The 22,032-nt window shown below is 52.3% G+C and overlaps 1 protein-coding gene across 1 annotated transcript; it reads right to left on the reverse strand.

The window, feature by feature from the left end:
- Positions 1-1,523: 1,523 nt before the first annotated feature.
- LOC128945557 (serine/threonine-protein kinase 3-like) lies at positions 1,524-22,026 on the reverse strand. The gene is made up of 13 exons (XM_054289303.1): positions 21,994-22,026; positions 16,007-16,116; positions 15,065-15,182; positions 14,132-14,231; positions 13,608-13,804; positions 13,470-13,553; positions 8,198-8,235; positions 5,660-5,798; positions 5,323-5,511; positions 3,843-3,933; positions 3,476-3,645; positions 2,599-2,670; positions 1,524-1,619 (listed from the first exon to the last, which is right to left on the reverse strand). The coding sequence occupies exons 1-13, from the start codon at positions 22,024-22,026 to the stop codon at positions 1,524-1,526; spliced, it is 1,437 nt and encodes a 478-aa protein (XP_054145278.1).
- Between the last annotated feature and the right edge of the window lie 6 nt (positions 22,027-22,032).

A 22,032-nucleotide genomic window follows, 5' to 3' on the forward strand; every position in this document is an offset into this window, starting at 1 on the left:
CCCTACAGCTGATGGCCGACACTGAGTAAACTGGGCTCTGTTCTGTACCTGCCCGCTTCTTATTCTCTGACAGCGCTGCACTGGCAGCTATGACCAGTTGCAAGGAGCAACTGAGTTGCACTGCAGAGTCACCAAGGCCTTGCTGTGCTTTCCAAGAGTGCAGGGATTGAGGCCAATCCTTACTATCCCAAGAGTATTTACCGGCTGGGCTTTAGCCCTGACAAAGTGCCTTCTACTGGAGGAAGATGCAGCAGAGGGGCTGCAGGCTTCCTCCTGAGAATTGCCTGCAGGGCAGTTTTATCTGGCCCTGCCACATAGAAGTGTCTCTTGATGCGTCTCCCTAGGCATACAACTGAACTCTCCAAGAGGGATTGGAAAAACAAATTGTGTTTTTCTTTGTTGGCTGCACTGTGAAAACACCTCTTGCTCTCTGATTCCCAGGGATTGTTCTAAGAATACAATTTCTTAACATTTGGGGTGTGCTGAAAAGACCCCTTCCTCTGTTGTTTTGCTATCACCTGATGCTCCTTCAAAGGAGGTCACACTAACAAAATTGTAGAATTTTTATCCAAGCAAACTGTAGAAGGAATAGTAGAAGTCATGAAAACACCACCAGTATGAAACCAGCCCCACAGCCAAACAATTTCTCTGAAGTCTTTTGTCTCCGAATGCAGTCCAAAGGCAATCTAGGAAGCCAACTACTATGATCAATATGGCCAGACCAGCACACACAAGCTGACTCAGTCATTGGCTAGGTTGCAGCCTTCTGCTGCTCAGGAAACAATCCCTGCTTTTGCCTTTAGCGCACATGGAACCTCAGGCAAAGGCCACCCACACCCAGCTGCCCTCAAAGGCAAAAGGAGTGCCCCAAAATGCTCCCTGGCTGCCTCCAAGCACAACAATGGCTCCTGTAGGGAGTCCAGAATGTCTCCCCGACACCAGGGTCAGGAGGAAGATGCGCTACAGCTCATGCTGAGGCACACACCCCATAATACACTGCTGGATTGCACAAGAAATCCCCAGGACTTATTCAGCAGCCTCAGGCACTGCTTCTCGCTCTCCTGGCCGGAGCGGAGCCAGCTGCTCCTGCTCGGGTTCTCAGGCTGCGGAGGGGAGGCTTCTTCGGAGGGTGCTGCTGCAGCGGCGCCTTCAACGGCAGAGCCCTCGTCCATCTGGGACAAGAAATTTGTTTGTGTCAGAAAAGTGGCTGGCAGAGATGCCCCTGACAGCACATTTCACAGGCATGCCATCAGGAACAACACTGGTGTTTGGCTGCACACTGAGCTGTCAACTCTTCCACCTCAAGTCAAAGCCAAACAAGCAGTCAGAGACTACAGCTTGTCACAGCCAGCCATAGCAGAGATGGTGAAAGGGAAAGAAGACCTTAAAATTTCACCCCGTTCTGAGACCTGCATTCGCCATGGAAAGGGACAACTTGTTCAGAATGTGCATGGGTCACCACGTTCACCTGAGCAAACTCCTCAATAAACAAAGTGGGCACTAAGAAGCCAGCAGAAATACATTCACAGGATTGCTGGCCCACCAGCCAAAGCACTAGCTTTGATGCCCAGGGCAGCAAAGCTGTGCTTCAGTGGCCCAGTAAGTGTTGTGCTGGCGAGCTGCAACGCAGACCACAGAGCTTGGCAGTCAGGGGCCTTGCCCCCATCCACCTGCTGCTCTGCAGGGGAAAGGTGAGAAGAGCAGAGACCACTTGTTGCATGACTGCAGTGCCTACTGCTCTCTCACTCACCTGCTGTTGTTCTGCCAGCCTGTACTGCAGCTGGATCCTGCACATCCTTTCCATTTCTTCTATGCACCTCTCCTCCACTGCCTTCATCACGCTCCAAGCTTTCTGCAGCTCTGCCTGCATCTTGTCCTTGATATTCTGTCAAGAAAAGTCTCACTAGCTCCTGCCATCATGCTCAGCCTTCTCAATTCCAAGTCTCGTAGGCACTTCCATTCTGCTTCTCCACCCAGCTCTCACTCTTTCACCTCAACTCTTCTTCCTGGTGCACAGCGCTGGAGCCTGCCCGGCTCTGTGCTCCCAGTGCCTGCAGTAGTCCTTGCCTCCCCTTTCCTGAGATGTCCAGCTCATGCCCCCATCACTGCCCTTCCCTCTGCACCCTGCCTGGTCAGGCTCACCTGCCCATTCAGACGCTCCGCATTCAGCTGCTGCCTCAGCTGCTCCAGCTGCTGCCGGCTTTGCTCTAGCTCCCATTGCAGCTGCTGCACCTTGGCTAAGACAGCAGCATTCTCACCCTGGAGCTGCACAGGAACAAAGAGAAGACGCCTTTCAATGTCCCACACACCACTTGTGTGGCCACCAAGACTGAGGTGCGCGCGCTTTCCAAAAACACTTTGTTCTCCTCCTCATGTTCACCACGGGCCAGCTAAGAGGCAGTCCCACTCAGACAGACAGTGTCCACAGAAGCAGTGCCCATAAGGAGCCCAGAGGAGACCGAAGCAACACACAAACTCTCTTTTCACACTCTGTGCTGCCTCTTGACTGGCTCTGGTTCCTATCTTTTCTTGTTCAGGTTGCCTGATGGCAACATCCTGCTTCATCTCAAGCAGCCTTTTCTCCTGCTCCCTCTGTACCTCTGCCAGGAAGCTTTCCCGTTCCTCCAGCATCGCCTGCGCCTCCAAGCGCTGCCGTTCCAGACATTGCTTCTGAGGAGAGGAAGAGACACTTCCAGATGAAGTCCCAGCCGTGCTCCCCAAAGAAAAAAATGACAGCTTCATCCCTCCCACAAGCCCCCCACCTGAAGAGTCCCCAGTAGTGGCTTTGTGCCCTCCAGCACTTCTAACCAGGAACTTCACAGGAGGGTCAGCAGGTGGAAGGAAAGGAGATTCCGCCTTCCTTCCCCACTCTGAGGGCTGCCTGTTTCCTAGCCCCTGTCTCCTCAGGATTTCTGCCTGCTCTCACAGGCTGTCTTCTCAAAGTGCCGCAGCCCTAGGATCAAGGAAAACCTGCAGGTGGACTGCAGCATGAGGCGGAAGCCAGCACCCCAATGCCCTAGTCACAAGACAGGCCACCAGCTGGAATACCAGCAACACGGGGCCTGTTGCGTATGCTTCAAGCCCAAAGGGGAGACTCTCTGTCCACCGTGGAAGGACAGAATGCAAGGAACCCAGTTGCTGGGACTGCAGAGTGCAGCAAGGTCAGCAGCCGTCTGCTGCATGGCACCAGGCTGTGGGCAAGATCCTTCGCTGCCATGCTTTGGGTGGCAACCACCCAGCTCTCTGGGGAACTTGGCTTACACCCAGCCTGAAAGCGAGGCTGCAGGTACTGTCCCGGCACCATCCTCTTGGTCTTCACAGGCTTTCTAGTAGGAGCCCTTGAAGCCCTCTGCTGTGTGTAGCCCAGCAATGTGTAGACTGCAGCAGATGCTTGCAGCCATGTCACCCAGGCTGCTCTTCTGCTAAGCCAGCCCACCAAGTTGGCCTGAAAACTTCCGTGCATATTGTCGCTTACCATTTCTTGCTGGAGCTTCCTTTTTTCCTCTTTCTGAGCAGATTGCCAGTGTCTGAGAGCCTTGCAGCACTGCTCTTCTGCCCAGCGGAGCTCTTGAGCCATTTCTTCACATTGCTGCTTGCTGAGAGATCTTACAGCTTGCAGCTCCTGACGGAGGCCCTTCACATCCTCTGCAAACATGACAAACGGCAACAGTCAGAGACTACACAAGCGGAGACTCTACTGACCTTAAGCCCTTTCAGTCTCAGGCAAGGAGGGACCTGTGCTCAGTTCCCTTCCTCCTCAGGAGCCCTGTGGACAGAGCTGCCTTTGGAGCAACTGCACTAGGCTGGGCCATCACCAGAAACAAAGTACACCAGGCTCTCACCGAGTATCACCTCCTGGGCCCGTGTGGCCGTGCGCACTTGGGCTTCCAGACGGCTCCTGGTGATCTCCAGCTCCGATACGTGCTGCTGAGCCTGCAGCAGGCTGCTTTGCAGGCTCTCCTTCTCTGACCTACAAGGTGTGAAGATGAGGAGAAATTGTTCCTGGCACACAGGGGCAGTTTCTCCAGTTGGACATACCTTCAGTTACATGTCCTGAGCATGGAAAAGGGCGTGCATGGAAACTCAGCTCCAGCAAGATTGTTTCTGTTACTTAAAATAGCAAAGCAGGACCATCCAGGTGGTTGGCCAGCTTTTCCTCATGACCTAGCCCAGCGCAGAAAGGCCAGCTGAGTTTGAGCTCAGCAGTCAGTGCTCAAATTGCTGTTGCCAGACACAGTCCTCATGGGTGGCTGTGCCCACAAAGTCTCTGCCAACAAGCAAAAGCCCAGCCCGTGCTCAGAGCCCTGAGCTCATCAGCCCTTCCAAGTCACTCTGCAGGGGGACAGAAGCCAGTGTTCTCCTGAGCACTGCCTCCTCAATGTTTACTGTTATTCCTAGTGCACGTAGAGATACTTTGTTTACCAGATGCTCTCAAAGTGACTCAAAGGGACTAAAGGAATGATATATGAAAGCTCCACCTTCTACAAGTGTGAGTAAGAAACCAGAACTAGGTTTTATCCAAATTGGTTGGCACTGTCTTGGAGGAGGGATGTCAGGTATCCTGCCATTTCAATTACTGGATTTTCATGAGCAAGAATGCTTGCTCCCTTGATTTTTGGTAAACTGAGCCAGCAATGCCCAAATGTCTTGATACTCTTTAAGAAGGGAGCTGCCTGAGGACCTTGACAGGTAACAGAGGTGGGTGGACAAGTGCTCAGCAAGAATCCCTGGACATTGTCGAGAAGCCACAAGACCTTTGCCGCCTTCTGCTGCTCCATTGTAAGCAACTCCAGGTTCCTGCACCATAACTGACAAGAGTTATGTCAGAAGGGTCTCAAGATTATCAGCTCAACCCTGCAGCTTTCACCTGAAGCATCAGCACCCTACTGATAACATTCACATGTAAGAGCCTTGAATTCTGAAAATGCCATGTCCAACTACTTGGCAAAGAAAGATTGAAGTGAAGATGCACTGAAGGAGAAACCAAAGCCTGTGGGAAATTCCTGATATCAGCAAACATCTGCACAGTTTCCCTAGTTCTCATATCAGTGCCTAGATGGCTTGCTTTGCACATGGCCCAGGAATGTGCAAGGGGGTCCCAGGCGGGCGCCCAGAAGAGCTTTGACAGCTGGAGCTGTCAGAAAAGTAACACTCAGGTGACAGTATCCTTTTCTTTTTTCTCTTGTCTCTTCACTTCTCAGACAGAGACACATCTGCAGTGCAAACAGGAGGCAGTAAATCCTGACTTAATGCTCACCCCCTTTGTCATTCCAGACCCTCAATAATGTCCCACCCAGGTGCTCCTCCCTGCCCTTACCTGGCCTCTGCCAGCTGCTCTGAAAGGCCTCGTAGCTCCCGCTCCGTGGCTGCCAGTCGGGCTTCCAGGGCAGCGTTCTCTTGTGCCTGTGCCGCCTTGTCTCTGCACCCCCGGGGCAGTGTGTGCCCTTGGCGAGAGAACTCCTGGAGCAGCTTCTCCAGACCCCTGTGGGCTGGCCGCTGCCGGCGGCAAACCTGGAAGTGGAGGGGGCACCATTTTTCAAGAGGAACAACAACAGCACAGTCTCAGTCTTGGCTTGCTGCCAGAAGCAGCCTTTGGGGCGGTCTTGCTAGGGGCAGCTCCCTGTCCCATAAGTGCTGCCTAGGAATAAGGTGAGCGTACCTTTGGCACCGCCAGAGGAACCTCTTCCTTCAGCAGGTTCCTCGCAAGCTCTGGTTCCTCTGCTGTCTCTGCTGCCACTTGCAAGGCCCTCTCTCGTGAGGAGTGGCGCCTGCTCTCAAATGCAGCCACCTCCTTCCCTCTACAACAAGGGGACAGACAAGCAAGCCTTTAATTGAAACACAGTCTCCTTGCAAGAAGACCAGGGCTACACACCATGTCCCTCACAGGGCAGTCTCGGGGCCTTCCAACAGCCCTCTACTTCCACCTCAAGAGAGTGCTGCCATTCCCTCTCTAGACCACCATCTCTCTTTGTCATTTCTGCAGGTGAAAGAATCACCAGGGAGGAAGTCAAATTAGCTTTCAGAAGCCACCAAACATTTCCAGAATGCTCAGGTACTCTCAGCTTAGCAGCTTCCTGCCTGCTAGTGCTCCTCTCTGATACAGCGGATACCGGACTTGCAAAAGTTCCTCTTTGGCTAAGAGAGGCCTGGTAAGTCCAGATGAGCACTCCCACAATTACTCTTGCTTTCACTAGCGCAACAAGGAAAGAGCCCGCAAGCTGTAGCCTGGGGAGAACGTGGGTACAAATTTCCAATCCAATAATCAAAGGATCCCAAGATGGTTTAGCCTGGCAGGGACCCCAGGGAGCCTCTAGGCCCATCTTCAGCTCCAAGCACTTGGAGTCAGCTATGGCATCTGGACAGGCCGCTCAAGGCCCTATCCAGCTGGGGTTTCCAAATTTCCAAGGGTGGAACCTGCAAAAGCTCTTTGAGGCACTTGTTCTGCTGCCTCTGCAGTCCAAAGGTTTCCTTTCCATCAACCCAGCCTGAACCTCCCTTGCTTTTCCTCTGGTCCAGTTCAGCATACTTTTTGTCAAGGTTTGAGAAGGTTGGAGAAGTGAGTCCCAGGAGGCAGCCACACCCGCCCACAGATTGCCTTCCCCTGTCTATGCTGAGCAAGTCAAACCATGAGAAAGCCACATTTCTTCTTTGACTCTGAACCTCCTGAAGCCCAGCAATGCCCAACCCTGCTCAGAGAAAGCGAGAAAGCTTAACACACACCTGAACTGCTGGGCACTGCACACTCTATCTGTGCTCTGCTCCCTCTCTGCCTTTCCCGCCTGGGCCGAGGAGTTCTGAGAGGCAAGAAGCTCTCCTAGCGGGGCCTGCAAGGAATGGACATGGAAAAGGAAAACAAGCAATAAGGAGCAGGGAAGTTGGCTCCTGAGAGCTGCAAGAAGCAACAAGCGGCCACACACAGCTCACCTGAAGGCAAAAGCTGTTGTGTGGGGCTGTTTATGTGGGTAACCAACTAAGCCTGTGTTGCTTGGAATGGCTCAGGATGGAAGCAGGGAATATTTCCCTGCTCAGCTCTGGTCAAAAGGCTTCCCCTCAGGATTTCAAGCATTAGGAAGCAGCCAATAGGAACTGCATTCCAGCCCTTCTGGAATGTCTCAGCCATGCAGAGCTGCTCAGGATTCTCAGCATACTTGGCTCTTGTCAAAGTTAAGGGTGTAGTCAAAGAAGAGACTGTAGCTCCTTAGACAGTGCTTGGAGATGGGCAAGTCCCTGCAGCAACGGTGGCTCCTGTGCTCCCCACAAGGCTGTGAACTGCGCCTTGGCACCGCTCTCTCTGCTGGCAGCAGGGAGCCTGCACACACACTGTGCACAACGGGGCTCACTTTCTCCCCAGCAGCACTAAAGGACATCACGCTGCAGCTATTTTGACACCAAGGCAAGTTCACAGTCCCTGTCAGAATGGCAGGAAAATGATGCCTGCATGTGAGAGTTCAGACCCCATTTCCCACGTGTCAGTGGCTGGGCTGAAGCGCTAGGTCATGGCAGAACTCCAGCCCTCAGCATCTTCAGCCACAAAGGGCAAGTGCTGCCTGCTCAGAAACACCCAGCTCTGCACTGCACCAAAGCTTTGCACTGAAACAACCAAAGCTGCCACTGATTGCTGCAGGATGCTCAGGCCTGGACTGACAACACAGTTGGAGGTTTGTTGTGCTTTGCCTCCCCTTTACCCTCTGGTGGAAGAGAGCGAGCCAGAGCAGCTTCTGCTGCTGCGGCTGCTACTGTGGTGCTCTGCAGACAGAGAGCAGCATGAGGGACAGGCAGTAAGCTGTCATAGAGAACCTTATTTCTCATGAGCTCTATCACCAGTGGTCCTAATGAGAAGCCATGAATTTCAATACAGATGGGATCCTCAGTCTCTAATACTCATTTCAAGTGGGCTGATGAGACTAATGTTTCAACAGGACTCCATGTGCTTCTGAAGGAGATATTTCAGCCAGGCTACAATCAGCATGTAGCCTTCTGTCAGCTAAACGTAGTTTCATCAGTTACATTAGTTAAAGCCTCTTCAACGGAAAAGGAAGAAACTGAGGGAATTCTTTTGGTAGTGCACATGCAGACGTGGACTGGTGTGGACTTTCCTTTGGCCTGCCAGCCTGGACTCAACTACAACAGGCCAAGCCCGCAGCTTGCTGCATAATCCTCAGGCACCAGGAATGTCAAGGGTGCCCGTCCCACTCACCGAACCGTAGACTTGACTCCTTCCACCTCTGAGGCGACCTGCCGCGGCAAGAGAGAACAAACCAGGTGCTGTTACAAGACTGCTGGTGCTGAGGAATGCCACAGAACCAGGCCAGCCAAGCAGAGAGCATTTTCCTTTCACAACCTCCCTACCGGGAGCAGCAGTTCTGTAGCCCAGCAAGCAGGACTGCATGCCAGTATCCTAGGCTGCGTCTACCTTTTGCTCGGCTTTGCCACTAAGGAACTAGAGACTTGGGGCCAGGAAGATGCAAATTGTTCCTTAGCAGTCACTGCCTGCATTGGAGCTCTTTGTCCCCCCTACAACTAAAGCAGCTTCCTTCTCTTCTCCTTCCTGCACTTCCTTTTCTTTTTGTAAATTGCATGCAGCATGTGCCCCGTGGTTGCTGTAAACAATTCCCCACAAAAGCTTCCACTGAACCCCTCTTGGCGCTTGCAGCTTTGTTTGGACACAGCACAGGCCCAGAGCTGGGGTTCAGGAGCCCACACTATCTGCTCAGCAGTTTGCCCTTCACTGCAAAGCCAATCCCTCTTGTAGCGCACAGAGGGGGGCCAGTTAGAGAGGCACGTCCTTTAAGGAGGGAATGCAGAAAAACGATGCCTTCCTTAAGTTCCTCAGAGAACTGCACAGTTTTCAGAAGGACACCTGCACAACTCTTCCAAGTCTGCATTTTGGAAGTTGTCCACACCCTGCTGGACAAGGGACACCCCCTTTTTGGCTGAAACTGTTGCCAGGAGCTTTACCAAAGTTATGGCATCTTGATGGCACTTTTCTTTCATTGTTCTGCCCCCAAGGAAAAAACTTCTACTTACGTCTCAGACCGCTAACAATTTTGCGGGCTGATATCGCTGAAAAAGCCCTGCTGACTGCTCTACGGACTCGCTCCATCGTTTCAGCAGGGCTGCTTCAGTCGTCGGGCCGTAAAACAAAAATGGAAGGAAAACTCACTTGCACAAGTCCCCAGACTGTGCAAGGAAAAGAAGAAAAAAGGAGACCCGCGGCACTCTGCGGACTGTACAAACAGAAGCGAAAAAACAAACGACACCTGCACAAGTCTGCAGACCGTACAACAAGAAAAGGAAAATAAAAAGACACCTGTAGGTGTCTGCAGACCCTACAACCGCAGGGGAAACAAAAGGATGCCTAGACGAGTCTGCGCCGACTCGTACAACGGCAGGCAAAAGAAAAAGACTCCCTTTTCAGGGCACAGACTGTTGGCAGAGAACTCCTCTGAACAGGATCCTCCTGCAACGAGAACGCCAACAGCTGTTCTGGACGTTGAGGCCTTGCCTGCACCAGGGCAACCTCCTGATGACCACGCTGTGACGTGGCAGCTCTGCACTGACATCACAATAGCAGCAGCTCTGGGTTGCTCTGTCAGTTCATGCCTAGCAACCAAACCTTCTCTACAGCTAACACAAAAGAGAGCCTGGAAAGTTCTCCTCCGTCCCAAAGCAGCACAATCCTCTCCTTCAGTCCATAACCCGTAGCTCAAAGGATCCTGCCGCTCTGAAGGCTCTTCAGTGAAGGCTGTAAAACTTCAGTGTCCACATCAGTAGGAATAAAGGAATCGCACTCAGATTTCAAATTTTCCATTTCAGAAGTTTTAATCAGATAAAAGTTGAGATCTTCCAAGAGAAGATTGCGTGCTTATTGCAGCCAGGGTGAAATGTCTCCTTCAGAAGCACACCTCGGACTGTCTAATGGGTCTCCTGAGCGTGTCTGACATTTAAGGCATAGATTTCAATTTCTTTCCAAACTTGCCATTTCTGCTTAGGACAGCTGGTGATAGAGCTCAGGAGAAATAGGGTGCCCCATTCAGACAGAGCTGCCTGTCCTGGGACACTTGAGGGGCGGTCGGGGGCCGTTCCTGGACCCGGGCCGAGCGCTGCCAGCCGCGTTTGGCCCCAGGGAAGGCACAGGAGGCCCTGCAGGGGTGAAACCGGCTGGGCTCTCTGCTGGGGCGCGGCGGCTTCGGCAGCGTCTGCAAGGGGACGTGCCTGGAGCACAGCGCCCCGGTGAGTGGGGGTCTGGCGGGGGGCAGAGGAGGGTGAGGGGGGAGGAGGATGGGGCTCGGCAGAGCGGGCTGGAAGCTCAGCCCGCTGCTCCCCTTGGCTAGCAGGTGGCCGTCAAATGTGTGTCAGGGGATTGCACCCATCTTTGGGGTGAGCTGGTGAGGGAGTGGGGTCAGCAGCAGAAACCAGCTTGTGCTGGGCGGGATAAGCTGAGGCTCGGCAGGGTGGAAGCCGCCAGCACGCCTCGAGGGAGAGCAAAGGGCGATTAGCAGAGGGCACAGAGCATCCCAGGCTGGCTGAGAGCTTCCAGAGCCCTGCCACGGCATCAGTCCCACTGACAGCATCGTGGTCTTCCAGCAGCCCAACTCCTGCGTGCCCCTGGAGATCAAACTGCTGGGCTGGGTGTCCACTGGGTTGCATGGTGTTGTCCAGCTCCTGGATTGGTTTAGGCGCTGCCAAAACTTCTTGTTGGTGATGAAGCGCCCAGAGCGATCCCACGACCTCTTTGATTTCCTTCGTGTGCCGGCATTCCTGTCGGCAGACTGGGGCGGGGGCTGTTCCGCCATGTGCTGGAGGCTGTGAGGCACTGCAGCAGCTGCGAGGTCCTGCACAGGGACATCAAAGCTGACAACATCCTCCTCCACCTGGCCAGCGGACAGGCAAAACTGATGGACTTTGCCTGTGGCACCTGCCTCCAAGTCTGCACACAATTTCTAGGTGAGCCCACCCAGGCCTTGGCTCACGGTCCTGGCATCTCATGGGTCAACCTTAAACGGCCCAAGCTGGCTGTGGCACTGGACATTCCCCCTCTTTGCTGCCAGTCATGGGTACACCAATGAGCCACAGAGGTGTGCCTGGAATGGTCAAGGAAGGGATTCTTCCAAATGGCTTGTGGATGTCTAGGATTTTTCTTCTGAGGTGGGCTCCGAGCTGGCATCGGAGAAAGGAATCCTGAAGTGCTCCTGGTCATGTGCTCCACTTCTCCAATTGATTCACTGCCTCTTTCCTTCCTTTTCATTTGAAAAGCATCTGGAGTGGAGAGTTGCATGGTGATCTGTAGGAGGAATAGTAGAAGTCATGAAACAGTCATGATACAACACCAGTATGCCACCAGCCCCAAAGCCAATCCATTTCTCTCAAGAATTTTGTTTCCAGTGACTGCCAACAAGGCAGGAGTCTAAAAGGAAACCGGGAAGCCAACTATTCTGAACAATTTGGCCAGACAAGCACACACGCAGCACCCTGCTCCATGGGTCAAAGAATGCACAGGATGTTTCCAGCCGCTTCAGGCACCTCCTCCGCAGCTGGGAACATCCAGCCGTCTCCCACAGCTCTAGCCTGGCTCTGCCGGTGGCATCCTGTGGGAGCTCCCTCCTCCTGAGACACAGCTCTGGCCTTCCCATTCCCTTCACGCCTGCAATGCCACTCCTGCCTTGCTCAAATCTGCACAACATTAGTGACTTTGTGCCCTCCAGCTATGCTGTCCTAAGCAGAAAATTAGAAGGACCAGCAGATGGGAGAACAGGAGGTGGCACCTTCTTTTCCCGCTCTGTCTCAGTCTGCCTGTTTGCTGGGCCCTCTCTCCCCAGGATTCCTGCCTGTTCTCAGAGGCTCCGTTCTCTTTGTGCTGAAGCGGTCCTTGTCATCTCCTCTGCTTCCTGCATTACTTTGCTGCAGGGATGACAGCAATCAGGCTCTCAGAGGAGGCTGAAGAGAGGCTCCGCTAGCTTGAGAAATGGATGCTGCCCAAAGGGAAAAAGAAACCAAAGCAACCAAATTAAAAGAGACCAAGGGAGAAGGAACCATTATTTTCCAAACTGAGTTTCTAACAGGGTCAAGCTGGGTTCTTCTAGGGCCCAGAAACACACCGACAGAAGGGGCAGAGCGCAGATGGACTCAGCTCTGGCTTGCAAGGAGAGCAGTGTCTGCCTTGGCATGCCCCCCTCCTCCTGGCCTGGCTGGCATCTTCCTTCACAGCAGGGAGAGCCAAGGAAGTGGCGCGGTCGCCAGCTGCCTGTCTGCCACAAAAGGTGGCAGCAAAGCTGCAGTGGTTCTCATCTACTTGAGCGGGCCAGGCAGCACGTGAGGCTGGCACAAATCCTGCTCAGCTGTCTCTCTTTGGCTGGCAGAAGCCTCTAAGAGTGGGGCAGGAAGGACAAACTGGATGCCCTTGGATGCTCAGTCAGCCCCCGCAAAGGCCCCACCTTCCCACAGACCAATCTAGAAGCGCTTGGCAGGGAGTGCTTTTGTTGTGTTCTTCAAGCCCCACTGCAGGCCTCCTTCCCCAGCACTGCTGTACTTCAGTTCCTTTGCTACCAGCTAAACCTGAAAACAGCAGCTGAGAGCAAAAGGGGGCCTCAGCAATGACCAGAAGGTGGGAGCTCTCCTCTGAGGAATGGCTGTGAGAATTGGGCTTGTTTAGCTTGCAGAAGGGCAAGGTCTCCAAGGGGACCTTTCAATATTTGAAGGGGCCTAGAAGAAAGATGGCGACATATCTATTAGCAGGGCCAATTGAGAGAACAAGGGAGAATGGTTTTAAACTAAAAGAGAGTCAATTCAGAAAGGCTCTAAGGAAGAAACTCATTATGAGGAGAGTGCTGAAACACTGGCTCAGGCTGCCCAGAGAGCTGGGAGGTGCCCCGCTGTCAGCATTCAAGGTCAGGTGAGCTGGGGCTCTGAGCAACCGGACCTATTTGAAGATGTCCTTGCCAGTGGCAGGGGGTTTGGACTAGATGACCTCCACCACTCCCTTCTAACCTTAACTAGTCTTGGATCCTACTTGGTTCTCATTTGAAAAGCTGCCAGAGCAGAGATTACCCTGTGGGGGGCCCATCTGATGCCCTGGAGTTGGGCCGAGGAGCAAACCCAGACAGGGAGCAGCTCTTTGGCCTGCAGCCCCTTTGCCTTGTACCTGCAGAAGTTCCTTGGCAGAGCCTCGCCTGTCCACATCCATCTGCAGGCAGCAGCCCAGAAATTCACACAAGGCAGGGGGTAGGCTGAGCTCGTGCAGATCTGGTATGCCTTGCGTGCCTATCAGGCGGTTAGCCTGAAGTGAAAGGAAACACAAGACTCTACGTGATTCTTCCACAGCCTTCAGTGCTCACCTAGACCCCTTCTTTTCAGCCCCAGTCTGCAGTGGCAATTCCTTGCCTAGCAGATGGTTAGAGACGAGCCTTCTTCCCCAAAAGTGAAAAGGCCCCAGTGCAACTCCAGCTATTCCAAGGGGCAACAGGTCTTGCCTTGACAGCTGATGTGAGCCGCAGGGACCTTTTTAGGAGTGGACCTTCTTGGAACTCATCCAAGCTGCGGGAATGGGATTTTGTCTAATGGAGACAGACCAGAAGGATACCGGATTCGGAAGCATATTTGTACCTTACCCTGTCACTGGTCTCCCAAACATAAGGAGGCTCTCCTTTGGCCATTTCAATTCCCACGATGCCAAGGGACCAGGTGTCCACTTTGGGACCGTAAGGCTCTTTTCTCACCACCTCGGGTGCCATCCAGCAAGTTGTCCCCACCATTGACCTCCGTTCACTCTGCTCAGGTGTGAGCAGAGCACAGAGGCCAAAATCAGCTGAGGAGAAAAACAAACACTGCTTCAAGTAGGAAACCAAGGAAAAGATTTCCTCACTCTAAGTCTCAGAATGTAGTACTGAATCGAGCTGGAAAAGCAGCTGTGCTCTCTTTCCTCAGGGATGCAGCCAAGGAAACTAGCAATTGTCCATTTAACAAACCCACCACCATTCCCAGGGTGGTGGCTTTTCCTCATCTACACTGAAGGTTTCCACTGTAGCCTCCCTCCCTCTGGAAGGGACACACACAAACCACAGTTCCCCTTGATACTTGTTGCTCTTTCAGACTCCCAGCAGCCTACAGCTGTGCCCTGAGCAAGAATACCCACCCAACTTGACGGAGCCATCCCGGCCCAGAAGGATGTTGTCGCTTTTGATGTCTCTGTGGATCACCTGGTTGGCATGAAGGAAAGCCAGGCCTTTCAGGCACTGAGAGAGAAAAAAAGAAGCAGGAGGCCAAAAGTTAGCCTGATCTGAGTTCATCATGCACAAAAGGAAAGTGCTCCTGAAGATTCATGGATCTCAGAGGAGCAGTGAGTGCTGGCAAGAGGAAGAGCTTGCTGCTGCAACCCTGGGAGCGCAGGATCTCTCTAAGGCAAGGCATATTGGCTTTGAGGGGGAAACAGCAGTTGCTGCTCGAGACTGTCCCCTGCAAAGCCAGTCAGAATGACCGCTGCTGCAGCCGATGCGCTCTCCCCATTCCGAGGACAAACAACGGTTGGCCAAAAGAGGAAAAGTCCCTGCTCTGGGTACCAAGGGCATCACTCTCAGGTGGGAGACTGGAGGTAAAGGGCTGTAAGGCTGCCTGGCCAGCAGATTTGAAAGACATTTCAAGTCATTTGTCCGTTTTCAGCAGCAAGAACCGTGGTGGGTGCCATGCCCTCCTTTGAAGCTGAGACCCGTGAGAGATGAGTCTCTCTTTGCCTTTGCTGTTGGTTTAGAACTCACACACCGGCATCTTTGCGCTTACAGGCAAAGAAGGCAATGCAGAAAGGTTCTGGGCAAAGGCTTGGAGGGGCAAAGCGCAGAACAGAAAACAAAATAATTGAAGAGAGACAGAGAGCACAGAGGCCAAAAGCAGATAAAGAGCAGACTATAGTAAGGGCAGGGACACTGGCAGGCATTCCGTCCAGATGCTCTTTCTTCTCTGAAGCAAAAGAGCGGCACAGCAAGAAAGCTCTGAACACGGAATCACTCACTTAGCGGCGCTTTTGAACTATGAGGCTGTCCAAGGCATCCCAAGCACAAGCAGGATCCCTTACCTCCTGACAGACAGTTGCCATGTGTCCTACAGCCATCCTTTTCTCGCTGACCACTTTTGCTAAAGAGCCTCCATCCATGTACTCCAACACCAGCAGGACAAACTCATTGACAAGGTAGCTGGAAGATGAAAACAACAGCGTAGACCGAAATGGGCACAGCTAAATTGCCATACGGATGAAAAGACTACAGCTGAGTTTTGCTTGCAGGTCACTGGGAAATGAAGACGGAATAAAATGGAGAGACGCTCCACCCAGGCTATCCAGAGCTTGCAATCTGTGCCATCTAATCGCACACCCGTGGGAAAGGAGACGGCTTAGCGGGCAAGCAGGGGAAAACGGCAGTTTGTGATAGCAGAGGCAGATCTGGAAGCGGACACATCCCAGCAGCTGCCCCATTGTCTTCATACACAAATTGCACCATTAACTCCAACAGCAAGGAGACACAGTTTTCACAGCTTTTTCACAGGGGAGGTGGAGGTGCAGCACTGCCAACACCCTTTGGGAAGCCTTGCATAAAGGACAGTCACCAACAGGAAAAAACTACTTCAAACCCGGCAAATAATGTGTCTCTTTGGCTAGCCTTTTGGCATGCAAGGCAATAGAAAATAGTGGGAACAGCACAAGGGAAATAATTTCTGGGTTGCTTTCTCAGCACTTCTCTTCCGACACTCAGAAAAAAAAATCACGCCCCAAAACAGCAAAGGAACATTCAGCAAGTGAACATCGAGGCTGCTGGCTTAGTAAGAGAGCCAGGTTTCTGAGAACAATCTTTAAGCTATTTCTGCCAGGAACCAGAAGAATGCAATCTCCTCCCATGCCTCATACAGCAGTGGACTGATGTTCATAGCAAGATCAATTTTCTGCCACCAGAGGAAAGTGCTTGAAACCTTTGCCTTGCAAGTATGGAAACTGACATTCCCATAAAAATACAGAACTACTTACCTTTCTAGGTAGGTGACAATATTGGGGTTCCTCATTTCCCTCATGACCAGGATTTCTTTCAATACTTCCTTGCAGCGCTGGTGCTGGAGATTAATTTCCTTTACGGCCACCTACAATGACGTTGAAAGCCGTTAGGAACAGACATTACAAGAGCCTCTTCCTCCGTGCACTCACGGGCCAGGATGCCTTGTCACCTCGGTGAAAAGGGACTCTAAAGCATCAGCCACAATGTGCTAACAGCACTCTCAGCCCTTGCAGACTCCTCCGTGAGACCTCCTTTCTCACTACTCTTATCATTTACACGCGTTTTGCAAGCCAAAGGAATTTTGCTTCTGTGAAATGAAACTCAACTTGTGGAAAATAGGTTAGCATTTCTAGGGGATTTGATCAGTGTTTCAGAAACTGCTGCCATTCTTGATTGTGCTCCAAAGTAAATACACCAATCCATTACAGAGAAAATGCTGTCTGAAAAAGAACAACTCCAAGGCAACTCAAAGGAAAGTTAACATCCTAGCACATCCTAACTTCTTCTGGATTTTGCATCTCTGAAGAGCATTCCCCAACACGGTTTAGATGTGTAATGATTGAGTGCATTAAAAAATGAAGAATCCTTTCTGTGGACCACTACGGATGCACTCCAGGTGATAAGCAGGGCTTAGGGCTTTCAGACTCCTTGTAGACATCCCTCCAAGTGCAGTTGCTGAGCACAGCACTGCAGGTGGATAAGGAGCTACCAGGAAGATGGAGTTGTATTTGCTGAGAGCCAGAAAGGAGAATTCAGGACTCTGAATGGTTAGCCCCAAAGAGCATGGGACTCTCCAAGACACCAGCATGTCAGTTCAGCACAAAAAGCATCTCTGTAATGGAATGTCAGCAACAAAGGACCAACACAAGGCGGTATTGCTTAAGGCTCTTCATCAACTTCTTCTCACTGATCCGTGTGCCAGTGTCTGTGTGTGTGTGTGACCCTGGCTCCCTAGGACTGCAAGGCAAAAGTGCGCTCCAGACAAGGCCTCTCCTTCTTTAGGTCTTTTCAAAGTGTACCTCGTGATGGGAAATAATGGCAAATCCTATCTGTGTCTCAACCTGGGCTTAAGAGGAATTGGGCCAGAATGACGGCTGCTGCCATCAGCTAATCTCTGCACACTTATCCAGTCAGTCCAAGACAGCATGGTCTTCTTGGAAAGACACCACTGCCATCCTCACATTGATTCAGAATGCGAGACAAAGTCTGTCCACCATGCATTTTTCAGCCTGCCTCTAGGCAGCCTTTGCAGCAAAGACCGGTAACACAAAGCTCTGGCCACAGATGACATCCCAAGGGAAAGCGCTCAAGAGCTGCGAAATCTGCAAGGGCTGTTGGCACTTACCGCTTGTCCTGTGGCAGCATCCAAGGCCTTATAAACGGTTCCAAAACCCCTAGGAACAGAACAGCAGCAAGAACAGAGGAGCTGTTCAGTGCTGAGAAGCAAAAGGCAGCCCAGGCAGGAGCTCTCTGCTGCCTGGAGCGTCCCTCAAACACCAGCCTTTGTCTACTCTTCAGACAATACCACAGCAGCCCAGCAACCCTCTGCCATGCAGCTTGTCCAAGAGCAAACTGCGTCCAACAGGAAGAAAAAAGAGCTGCTACAAATCTCAAATGTACACACTAGACTATGGATGTGAGGGTTTGCTTTGCCTCTTCCTTTTTGCGCTTGTGCGTGTGGGGCGCCTTTCCAAGCAATGAAACACACACAGTCCTGTTGCACTCAGAGCTCTCTTTTGATTCTGCCTGCCAAACTCAGGCAGCGCCACACAGCCTGTCTTATTGTCCTGAGCACTGAAAGTTGTGTTCAGCAAAATACTGGAAAGAAATGCTGCTGAGAGCTGCTGTCTGACGGCTCTCAGGGGGGAAGCTGCTCTCTCAGTTTTTTCTTCCTTCAGTTGTGGGGCCATATTACTTAAAATCAGGCAAAACCATGATCTGCTGGGAAAATAAGGAATCTCGTGCCACACGCTTGAGGGACAGGCAAGTGCCTCCTTGAGGGCAGGCAAGACATTGGTTGCCAGCATGCAGTTATCTTTGATGATGCCTTGTGACCAGTACTGAGACAGGGACAATCTAAAGCCAGGGTCTGAAGATGCTTGCAGCTTGCCTGACTTCCCTCTTGATATTCCAGCAGCCACGTACGTGACTCATGGTTCTGGAGGAGTAAGCGTGGCTGAACTCACCCCCTGCCAATAATTTTCCATCCAGTGTATTTCTTTTCTGGATCTGCCCCGCTCACCACACTCCCTGAAAGAAAGAAAATGCAAGAAGCAAACTTCAAAACAGAGATCCTGACTTCCAGTGGATCAGAATCTCAGCTCCACTCTCAGGGGCTCGGAGCAATTTCTGGTCGGTTGCCTAACAACAGTGTCAACAAGAACAACAAGAGCAGCCGCAGTAAGAAGACAGGCAGCTCTGTAACACACGTGGCCTGCACAGAGTCTGATTCTGCACACTCCTCTGAAGAGGAGACTAAGCCCGCGGAGAAACCGTCAGAGCAGACAGAGACCAGAAAAGAACTGGCACCGTGGCAAGTGCTTGTGGTCCACAAAGGGGGAAGGAGGGCTGAAAAATCAGGACCCTTCATTCTCCTGAGAGATAACACTCTCTTGTGAGGTTCAACAAAAGGTTTCAGAATTCCAAGATTTCAATGCACCCTGCCATCTGGGATGAAGTTTTATCAACAGCTGCTTTTTGCAGAGCTGAAGGAATATTGCAAAGTGAAATCCAGGAGAGGAGGGGATTTCCTCTACCTCGCAGCAGTTTGCCTAAAGAATGCCTTGACATTTTCAGAGAACAGCAGCTCATGCTGTGCTACATCCAAAACAATGGCTGTAAGAATTAGGACCCTCTTCTTTTACGAGCAGGCTAAGTTCTGAAGATGATTTTGCCCATTCCCCATTTAGTGAAGAACAACAAGTCCATGTCTTCAGCCTGGGCTGCAGCAGTCACTGGCACTGCCCTCGGCCCCTTGGACACCAGCCACGTGCCCCATCTTCCCCAAGGGCACAGCCCAGACGGGTAACAAGGACAGCGCCGCTCCTCAGGCGCTGCCGTGGCTCAGACACCTGCACAAACGAGATGCTGATCCTCTGACGAGTCCAGGCAAAGCTGCAGCAACGCGGTGGCTGCTGAAACCTCACAGCTAAGGAAGGCTCCAGCCCCTGCAGTCACAGCAGCCATCAGTGGCAGGGCAGGTATGACCAAAACCTGGGCAGAGCCCACAAATGGCCGCTGACAGGCACTGTGAAGAAGCCAGAGCCAGACTGAGCACTGCTACAAGCTGTTGACCCCACTCGAGACACAACATGGGTGTCACTGAGTTCAGAGCCAAGCAGGAGTCCATCCATTCACCTCTTGTCCCTACAGCTGATGGCCGACACTGAGTAAACTGGGCTCTGTTCTGTACCTGCCCGCTTCTTATTCTCTGACAGCGCTGCACTGGCAGCTATGACCAGTTGCAAGGAGCAACTGAGTTGCACTGCAGAGTCACCAAGGCCTTGCTGTGCTTTCCAAGAGTGCAGGGATTGAGGCCAATCCTTACTATCCCAAGAGTATTTACCGGCTGGGCTTTAGCCCTGACAAAGTGCCTTCTACTGGAGGAAGATGCAGCAGAGGGGCTGCAGGCTTCCTCCTGAGAATTGCCTGCAGGGCAGTTTTATCTGGCCCTGCCACATAGAAGTGTCTCTTGATGCGTCTCCCTAGGCATACAACTGAACTCTCCAAGAGGGATTGGAAAAACAAATTGTGTTTTTCTTTGTTGGCTGCACTGTGAAAACACCTCTTGCTCTCTGATTCCCAGGGATTGTTCTAAGAATACAATTTCTTAACATTTGGGGTGTGCTGAAAAGACCCCTTCCTCTGTTGTTTTGCTATCACCTGATGCTCCTTCCAAGGAGGTCACACTAACAAAATTGTAGAATTTTTATCCAAGCAAACTGTAGAAGGAATAGTAGAAGTCATGAAAACACCACCAGTATGAAACCAGCCCCACAGCCAAACAATTTCTCTGAAGTCTTTTGTCTCCGAATGCAGTCCAAAGGCAATCTAGGAAGCCAACTACTATGATCAATATGGCCAGACCAGCACACACAAGCTGACTCAGTCATTGGCTAGGTTGCAGCCTTCTGCTGCTCAGGAAACAATCCCTGCTTTTGCCTTTAGCGCACATGGAACCTCAGGCAAAGGCCACCCACACCCAGCTGCCCTCAAAGGCAAAAGGAGTGCCCCAAAATGCTCCCTGGCTGCCTCCAAGCACAACAATGGCTCCTGTAGGGAGTCCAGAATGTCTCCCCGACACCAGGGTCAGGAGGAAGATGCGCTACAGCTCATGCTGAGGCACACACCCCATAATACACTGCTGGATTGCACAAGAAATCCCCAGGACTTACTCAGCAGCCTCAGGCACTGCTTCTCGCTCTCCTGGCCGGAGCGGAGCCAGCTGCTCCTGCTCGGGTTCTCAGGCTGCGGAGGGGAGGCTTCTTCGGAGGGTGCTGCTGCAGCGGCGCCTTCAACGGCAGAGCCCTCGTCCATCTGGGACAAGAAATTTGTTTGTGTCAGAAAAGTGGCTGGCAGAGATGCCCCTGACAGCACATTTCACAGGCATGCCATCAGGAACAACACTGGTGTTTGGCTGCACACTGAGCTGTCAACTCTTCCACCTCAAGTCAAAGCCAAACAAGCAGTCAGAGACTACAGCTTGTCACAGCCAGCCATAGCAGAGATGGTGAAAGGGAAAGAAGACCTTAAAATTTCACCCCGTTCTGAGACCTGCATTCGCCATGGAAAGGGACAACTTGTTCAGAATGTGCATGGGTCACCACGTTCACCTGAGCAAACTCCTCAATAAACAACGTGGGCACTAAGAAGCCAGCAGAAATACATTCACAGGATTGCTGGCCCACCAGCCAAAGCACTAGCTTTGATGCCCAGGGCAGCAAAGCTGTGCTTCAGTGGCCCAGTAAGTGTTGTGCTGGCGAGCTGCAACGCAGACCACAGAGCTTGGCAGTCAGGGGCCTTGCCCCCATCCACCTGCTGCTCTGCAGGGGAAAGGTGAGAAGAGCAGAGACCACTTGTTGCATGACTGCAGTGCCTACTGCTCTCTCACTCACCTGCTGTTGTTCTGCCAGCCTGTACTGCAGCTGGATCCTGCACATCCTTTCCATTTCTTCTATGCACCTCTCCTCCACTGCCTTCATCACGCTCCAAGCTTTCTGCAGCTCTGCCTGCATCTTGTCCTTGATATTCTGTCAAGAAAAGTCTCACTAGCTCCTGCCATCATGCTCAGCCTTCTCAATTCCAAGTCTCGTAGGCACTTCCATTCTGCTTCTCCACCCAGCTCTCACTCTTTCACCTCAACTCTTCTTCCTGGTGCACAGCGCTGGAGCCTGCCCGGCTCTGTGCTCCCAGTGCCTGCAGTAGTCCTTGCCTCCCCTTTCCTGAGATGTCCAGCTCATGCCCCCATCACTGCCCTTCCCTCTGCACCCTGCCTGGTCAGGCTCACCTGCCCATTCAGACGCTCCGCATTCAGCTGCTGCCTCAGCTGCTCCAGCTGCTGCCGGCTTTGCTCTAGCTCCCATTGCAGCTGCTGCACCTTGGCTAAGACAGCAGCATTCTCACCCTGGAGCTGCACAGGAACAAAGAGAAGACGCCTTTCAATGTCCCACACACCACTTGTGTGGCCACCAAGACTGAGGTGCGCGCGCTTTCCAAAAACACTTTGTTCTCCTCCTCATGTTCACCACGGGCCAGCTAAGAGGCAGTCCCACTCAGACAGACAGTGTCCACAGAAGCAGTGCCCATAAGGAGCCCAGAGGAGACCGAAGCAACACACAAACTCTCTTTTCACACTCTGTGCTGCCTCTTGACTGGCTCTGGTTCCTATCTTTTCTTGTTCAGGTTGCCTGATGGCAACATCCTGCTTCATCTCAAGCAGCCTTTTCTCCTGCTCCCTCTGTACCTCTGCCAGGAAGCTTTCCCGTTCCTCCAGCATCGCCTG

The sequence above is a fragment of the Melozone crissalis genome, unplaced genomic scaffold, assembly GCF_028551555.1.
Source record: "Melozone crissalis strain CALT ecotype California unplaced genomic scaffold, PUWL_Pcris_2 ptg000005l_1, whole genome shotgun sequence".
NCBI lineage: Eukaryota > Metazoa > Chordata > Aves > Passeriformes > Passerellidae > Melozone > Melozone crissalis.

What these genes read in the sequence shown, in the direction of transcription:
- LOC128945557 (XM_054289303.1), bottom strand. Translation starts at nt 22,026, where the DNA reads ATGCTGGAGGAACGGGAAAGCTTCCTGGCAGAG. An exon ending in GGAGTCAAGTCTACGGTTCG is followed by an intron (nt 5,799 to 8,197) that starts GTGAGTGGGACG and finishes CCCTTGTTGTAG; the next exon opens with AGGGAAGGAGGTGGCTGCAT. An exon ending in TTCCTCTGGCGGTGCCAAAG is followed by an intron (nt 5,512 to 5,659) that starts GTACGCTCACCT and finishes CTCCACTTCCAG; the next exon opens with GTTTGCCGCCGGCAGCGGCC.